The sequence below is a fragment of the Lycium barbarum genome, chromosome 12 (assembly GCF_019175385.1).
Source record: "Lycium barbarum isolate Lr01 chromosome 12, ASM1917538v2, whole genome shotgun sequence".
NCBI lineage: Eukaryota > Viridiplantae > Streptophyta > Magnoliopsida > Solanales > Solanaceae > Lycium > Lycium barbarum.
This window is the reverse complement of record NC_083348.1, coordinates 63,943,784-63,951,294: the sequence shown is the minus strand read 5'-3', so window position 1 is coordinate 63,951,294 and position 7,511 is coordinate 63,943,784. Positions and strand designations below refer to the sequence as shown.

The 7,511-nt window shown below is 33.8% G+C and overlaps 1 protein-coding gene across 1 annotated transcript; it reads right to left on the bottom strand.

Annotated features, from left to right (window-relative positions):
• Nucleotides 1-440: 440 nt before the first annotated feature.
• Nucleotides 441-6,774, bottom strand: LOC132622293 (uncharacterized). The gene is made up of 12 exons (XM_060336879.1): nucleotides 6,623-6,774; nucleotides 4,520-5,084; nucleotides 4,030-4,208; nucleotides 3,511-3,922; nucleotides 3,213-3,398; nucleotides 2,950-3,128; nucleotides 2,428-2,839; nucleotides 2,124-2,321; nucleotides 1,854-2,032; nucleotides 1,346-1,754; nucleotides 1,050-1,234; nucleotides 441-947 (listed from the first exon to the last, which is right to left on the bottom strand). Exons 1-12 carry the CDS (start codon nucleotides 6,713-6,715, stop codon nucleotides 696-698), a joined length of 3,249 nt encoding a protein of 1,082 aa, XP_060192862.1. The 5' UTR covers nucleotides 6,716-6,774; the 3' UTR covers nucleotides 441-695.
• Between the last annotated feature and the right edge of the window lie 737 nt (nucleotides 6,775-7,511).

Below are 7,511 nucleotides of genomic sequence, written 5' to 3'. Positions count from 1 at the left end.
AGCACTATTTGGATTAAGAAATTTAGTATAATGTAACTATGTAAGCTTCTTTAAGAAATATTCAATTTACACAAAAATGACAAACTAACAACCTTAAAAGAAATTCATGTGGTTAAGATAATTATAAGGAATAGTAATTAATATGGACAAAACAATCACAAACCATTTGGCATCAAATCAGTTGATAAAGTGGAAACGGTCCACTATAAACATAGTACACGATTGCATGGGCAAAATTGTCTTTGCAGGTCAAAAGCTGAAAATGCATGCACACTTCTTTACTTAATTGGACCAATCAAAAGAAGCACTTTATTCTAATTTACTAAATAACCCTTAGTGTCATGCCAAACATAGAGCTGAGGCAGACATGTTACGACCCGAAGCTCCTCTCAATTGCCTCTTCTATATAAGTAGTAATAGTAATATTAATTTCCAAAAAGAAATACATGAAGACTATAACAAGTAGTTAAGGTTACAGAATCAAAGATCCTAAGGTTGTTCTTAGGGGGAATAAATACATTGTCTCCTTCCCTTTCAAAAAGAAGACAACCAACACTGATTAGTTAAACAAAATATACATCAAAAAGAAGACAACCAACACTGATTAGTTAAACAAAATATACATCAAAAAGAAGACAACCAACACAGATTAGTTAAACAAAATATACATCGGCGTTTAAGCAAGTGAAACAATCTTATATACCTTCCTCAGAAGGAAAAATGATGACATTGAACAAAAGTTTCGATCTACCAACCCGTTCAAAGACACAAACATCACCTACTTTTAAGTTGTTGTCCAGCACAAACTCCTTCCAACCGGCAGTGAACTTCGCGTTTGCTGTTCCAAGAATGCATTTTACAGCCCATGTTCTCTTGCTTGAAACTTGAAGTACCACATCACTATGTTTAGTGGTAAAAAATTTCTTAGTTACTGGCAGCGTCATGGACTGTCAATTTGAAGGATGTGTTATGATACAGAACGAAAAATTCATAGACTTAGGTAACTAAAGATTCTAACTTCATGATATATCCAAAAATTACTATCTTACCAATTTCATCTGGCTGCAGGCCTGACACACATATGATGGTTGCATAAAACTTATGAAGAATGGATTTTCAGATGTAAATGCTTTTGCTTTGTGATATGCCACAACCATTTCTTTGGCTACCACTCTGCCCATACCAGAAGTCTTAGATTGTTGCGCATGCTTCCCTGCACCTTCACTGAGTTCTTCTGCAAAAAAATCAAGCCAACACAACTACATTGAAACGATCAAGAAAATACCTTTAATGGATTCTAAAAGTTAAATATATCAGAATACTTTATAATGAGCCATATAATCACCTTTAATTTTTGAAATAATGAAACCATCACAATCTCCTTTCTGCTTCTTTTCAAGATTCAGTTTCCTGCTGTGAACTATTTTGGGATGAGAACATGGAACTGAATTCTCAGTTTCGATTATCTTGTTTTTACAATCAGAAACCCCTCCATCTATTTTATGTATGCTCTCAGCTGCACGAAATATAGTGACATCTAAAAAGGGCTGACTGCCCTTAATCAGTTCAAATACACAAACATCACCAATTTTTAACTTATTGTCCAGCACGAATGCCTTCCAGCAGAAGCGAATTGTCGATTTTGATGTTCTCAGGTCATATTTAACAGACCAAGATCCCCTGCTGGGAACACGAAGCACTAAATTGCCACATTTCTCCCGAAAATATTTCCAAGCAAACGAGAAACATATGAACTGCCAAAAGAGATGGAGACAGTAAACTAAGTATAACATCATGCTTCCATATGGATTTAATAAAGATCGAAGTATTGGAAAGTATATAAACTAGCTTACCAGAGTGTATGGCTTCGAGACATACGATGGTTGCATAAAATATATAACAAATGGATTGTTAGATTTAAAAGCTTTTGCTCTTTGATATGCTATAGTCCTTTCTTTGTCCAATACTGTCATGTTCTTTGCATAAACCATCTTGGATTGTTGCTTGTACGTCCTGCAACTTTCTCCGCTTTCTTCAAATGGAAATTCAAAATCAACGTATTACTACTAAATTGTCGTGTACACACATGATCAATTATTTTAGTAAGCCAAACACATTCTTACTTTTGGTTTTTCTCGTGAAAGAAGGTGAAGCTACATCCTCTTGTGACTTTTCCACCATGATACTTTTGGTTTGAATGTCAATTGAAACATCATCCTCTGCTTCCGCTTCTGGTCTTCTTCTTTTGCTGCGAAGTCCTAACGGACAATGGTTCAAAATCTCAACAGAATGCTCAATCTCAGTGCCTTCGCCATGTTCTTCTGAAGAAATACAAGCCAATATGACTTCATCAAAATGATCAAGAAACTAGTACAATGGACTCTAAAACGTAAGTTTCTGAATAGTTTAGTGAATCCGACTAATCACCTTTAATTTTTGACCTGAAACCATATGAACCTCCTCTCCGCTGCTTTAATTTCTTGGTGTGAACTACTTTCAGTTCAGAACATGGAAGAGAGTTGTCAGTTTTGGTAATCTTGTCTTTACTGTCAGAAACCCCTGGCTTTTCTCCAGATATCTTATGCATTGGTCTGCTTCCATCAGCACGAATTATTGTGACATCTATAAAGAGCTGAGTGCCCTTTACCACTTCAAATACGCAAACATCACCAACTTTTAACTCATTTTCTAGCACGAATGCCTTCCAACCAGAATGAATTTTAGCATCCCCTGGTCCGATAGTACATTTGACAGACCAAGATCCACTACCTGGAACACGAAGCACTAAATTGCCATCATTCTCGAGGAAATACTTCCTGGCAAATGTAGACGATATGTTCTGCCAAAAGAGATGGACACAGTAAAATGAGTATCACGGCATGCATCCATATGGATTAAATAAATATTAGAGTAGTGGAAAGTCTACAGAGTTCATTGCTTGTAGCTTACCAGCCTATACGGTATGGAGATATACGATGGTTGCATAAAAGATATAACGAATGGACTCTTAGATTTAAAAGCTTTTGCTCTTTGATATGCTATAGCACTTTCTTTGTCCATTACTATCTTGTTCCTACCATAAATAATCTTGGATTGTTGCTTGTGCATCCTGCAACTTCCTCCGCTTTCTTCAAACAAAAAACCAAAATCAATGTATTACTACTAAGTTGTCTTGTAAGTAGATGATCAACTCTGCTCATAGAACACCTTACTTTTGTTTTTTCTTGCGAAAGAAGGCGACGCTACATCTTCTTGAGACTTTTCCACCTTCATACTTATTCTGTGAATGTCGATTGAAACATCATCCCCTTCTAATATTTTTCTTTTGCTGCCCTTTCCTGACGAATAATGACCCACAATCTCAGCAGAATGCTCAATCTCAGTGCCTTCACCATGTTCTTCATAAAAATTCAAGCCAATATAATCTTAGTGAAACGATCAGGAAATTTACTAGTACAACGAAAGCTGTATACCCCAGACTATCATATAGAGAGAATTCAACTGTATCACCTTTAATTTTTGAGTTGAAAGCATATGAACATCCTGTCCGCTGCTTTAATTTTTCGGTGTGAACTACCTTGGGTTGAGGACATGGAACAGAATTATCAGTTTTGATAACCTTGCTTTTACTATCAGAACCCCCTGGAACTTCTCCAACTATATTGTGCATTAGTATGCTCCCAGCTGCACGAAATATTTTGACATCTACAACGAGCTGAGAGCCCTTTATCACTTCAAATACACAAACATCACCAACTTTTAACTTATTTTCTAGCACGAATTCCTTCCAACCAGAATGAACTTTAGCATTCCCTGTTCCAATAGTACATTTGACTGACCAAGATCCACTGCCTGGAACACGAAGCACTAAATTGCCATCATTCTTAAGGAGATATTTCCTAGCAAATGTTGACGATATGGTCTGTCAAAGCAGATGACTAAGCAAAATTTAATTTTGACATAGTGCAAAATGGAAATAGAGAAAGATTAGCACTGTGAAGTCCAAAAAGATTATAGCCTGTAGCTTACCAAATTGACTGGAGGATTGACATACGATGGCTGCATAAAATATATAATGAACGGATTCTTAGATTTAAAAGCTTTTGCTTTTTGATATGCAATAGAGCTCTCTTTGTCCATTACTGTCCTGTTTTGATCATAAGCACTCTTGGATTTTTGCTTGTGCTTCCTGTAGTCTTCATTGCTTTCTTCAAACAGAATATTAAGATCATTGTGTTAATAACAAATGGATTTAAGTTATATACAGCAACAACGTAAAGTTTCCTTTTACTCTATTCACGTAGTTTAACCTATGATAGTAGGGTAGTTACCATTTCTACGAAGCTACTAATTAATAGTAATACCTATCATAAAGATTTACGACCTAATAAGTCCACTTGATTACGTAATTACTTTTACATTGTCAGTAAACTCATAGTACTAAATTATTATGTAACAAGATGACTGATATTCAATTCAGTTTATAGCCAATAAGATAAAGAGCATATAAAATACTCACTTTGGCCCTCTCTAGTAAAAGACGGTGAAGCTACATCCTCTTGCGACTTCTCAACCTCCATTCTTTTGATATAAGTATCAACTGAAACCTCATCTTCTTCATCCCCTTCTTGTCTTTTCCTTTTGCTGGACTGTCCTAATGGAACATGGCCTAGGTTTTCAACAGAATGCTCAACCATATCAGGAATTTCTTCTTTCATTTTGTGGCTTCTTGGTATATCCTCTAGGATATCGACAGAATCATCCGAATCGGACTGGTCTATTTCTGGTGCATGTTGTTTTTCATCACAATAGAAGGTGCGTGAACTGTATGGATATTCAATTTCTGCTGCACTCAAATCAAATATAGTGACATTAAAATGGGAACGAGCATTGTATCCGAACATCAAAAAGTGCCCACAGCTTATTGAATAATAGTCACAGAAATCCTGCCATCCTTGGGCTAGCCAAATTTGGCCTTCAGAATGTTCCACTTCAACCTCCCATACTTCGCCACTGGGAACCTCAAGATACACAGGGTTTAACATGTTCTTGCAGTATCTGCTCGCAAAATCTTCTGGAAAACTCTGCGTGCAAAGGAAATCTGGTATCAAAGAGAGTAAAGTATACTCTTTTTCCTGAGAAAATCCTGCAAAATACTCATATAGTGTATTCTCTGTTCTTCCAGAATTAACTACTAAACAAGAATATTCACAGTAATCTAATTAGGCCAACTAGAATAGATAGCAGATATTTTTGGATGTCATTAAGCTGTAGATTGTGATGTCTCAGTTTTAGTTAAGCTTTAGAGACACAGACACGATCTGATTGTCCTATTTCAGAAGATCTAGGCAATAAATGTTCATAAACCTGATCATTCATACTATTATCGAAGCCTTGACCCCTTAATGTTACTATATACCTGACTCTTTCATAAAAGTTGAGACTTTAAATTGTCCATGAATTCCTATGACCCATACAAAACCATAACCCTAAATTTGTCAACAATTTTATTTTCTTAACTATACGCTTTAACCCATTTTTAACACTTATCTCCCATTTTGTATTCACATCATTTCAAATTTCTCCTCTCCCTCCCCTCCCCCACCCCACCCCACCGTTTGCCTAATTATACTCGCCCGTCTCAATTTGTTTGTATTACTTTATTTTTTTATTCCGTTTCAAAATCGTCTCTCTCCTTTGTTGACAATTATTTAGTTTTAACTTTTCACGTGACATAATTAAGACCACGAAGTTAAAGAGTATTTTGATACGTTCTACATATCTTTAGTTCAAAACCAGAAGATTCAAAAATCTTCTTTTCTTTCTTAAATTCCGTGTCAACTTAAAACCAAAAAAACAAATTGATATGGAGGGAGTATATAAATGCTTATAGAATAATATTTTCTGTTTACTTATCAAACATAATATAATAAGAAAGAAAATTACTAGGAAAACAATTTCTGTTGAAATTTTTTCCCTTTCATACCACGCCCAAAGGAACTATAAATTTCTGCTTTGCTTTCGTGAAGTCCAGACATGAGAAGATAATCATTTATAAGGCAGACTAAGAAACTGTTTGGATTAGCTGAAAAAAAGTGACTTTTGATTATAAGTGCGGAAAATTATTTTATAAATAAACATTTACTTATTCGGATAAAAGTGCATTTTTAGAAGTAAAGTTATTATTGGAATTAATAGAAATATAAAGAATAAAAGGATAAAATTGTTGATCAAATTAAAATGGCGTTTAAGCTAAAAATAAAAAAGTTAGGGCTGAACAACTTCTTAATTTTGACTTATTTTAAATATTTTTTAACTTCATTTAAACTGTTTTTTATTTTATCAAATACCCAAATAAATTAAAATGGCTTATAAGCTGGTTTGACAAACTAGCTTATAAGCCAATCCAAACCGGCTCTAAGTAGCATCTAATGATCTTTTTTACAAAAAAAAAAAAAAAGAAGAGAGAATAGAAAGTTATTACATGAACTTAATTCTTTTCGTTACACAAAAATCGGATACATGCACACCACTATCTTTGGATCAACACACACACAGAGAAACACATGGTTGAAGGTTTTTAAAAATGAATAGAAAAAAAGGGAAGAAATTAAGTACATACTAGATTGGTGCATTCATGTTGGGAAAATATAATCTTGTAGAACTTTGGTTGCACTATGTTGTTGTTACTTGAAGAATTCCCAAGGGCAGCCATGTCTGCTCTTTGTTAATGGAGCAACAGGATGATATAGTAATAGCAGCAACAGTGGTCCATAAATGTTTAATACAATGTAAGTGTGAGGGTGCACTATGCAGATTGGTAGGTAAATAAATATAGTCTAACTATTTCAATTTGAGCAACACTATTCCGGTATTGATCATTCCCAGAAAGAGGAGTATCTCTCTCTATTAATTATTTCTAGAACGAATATTATATTTTTATGTTCAGTTAACGGTCAAAAATTCATCTCAACTAGCGGTGAAAAACCGACAAATCGCATCAAATCGATAATTCAAATTAAATCGAGAAAAAAATCCGACCAGTAATTTGATTTTGACTTGGTTTAGTTTTAAAAAGAAAAACCCGACCACCATTGATTTGATTTAGTTTTAACTTAGAAAAAAAGTTTAACCGAACCAAACCAACCCAACATTACATGTATAAATTTTCAAAAATATTTAAACATAAAAATATTTATTTATAATGTAATTTATAAATATTTCTTAAAAAATTTCATAGTATTTTGTCTTTCAACATATTATTTTAAGCTTGAATTTAGAATTTTGAATGGTCTAATAAATTTTATAATCGATAGATATTAGTAACTTAAATAAAATCCAACAAAAATTAAATCAATACTAATGCTAACAAAAGAAATTTAATTCTAACACTATGAATGATAATAATGTTGGGTATATACTTTTAGTTTTATATTTGTTTAGACAATGAAAATTCATAACTTAATTTTATTCCTTTCTTTAATATTTAGTCATGTAATTAATACTTATTA

Coding starts and splice junctions, on each gene's coding strand:
- LOC132622293 (XM_060336879.1), bottom strand. CDS start 6,715: ATGGCTGCCCTTGGGAATTCTTCAAGTAACAACAACATAGTGCAACCA. Junction 2,840..2,949: donor TCTCCATACCGTATAGGCTG/GTAAGCTACAAG, acceptor CTCTTTTGGCAG/AACATATCGTCTACATTTGC. Junction 1,235..1,345: donor CATTATTTCAAAAATTAAAG/GTGATTATATGG, acceptor ATTTTTTTGCAG/AAGAACTCAGTGAAGGTGCA.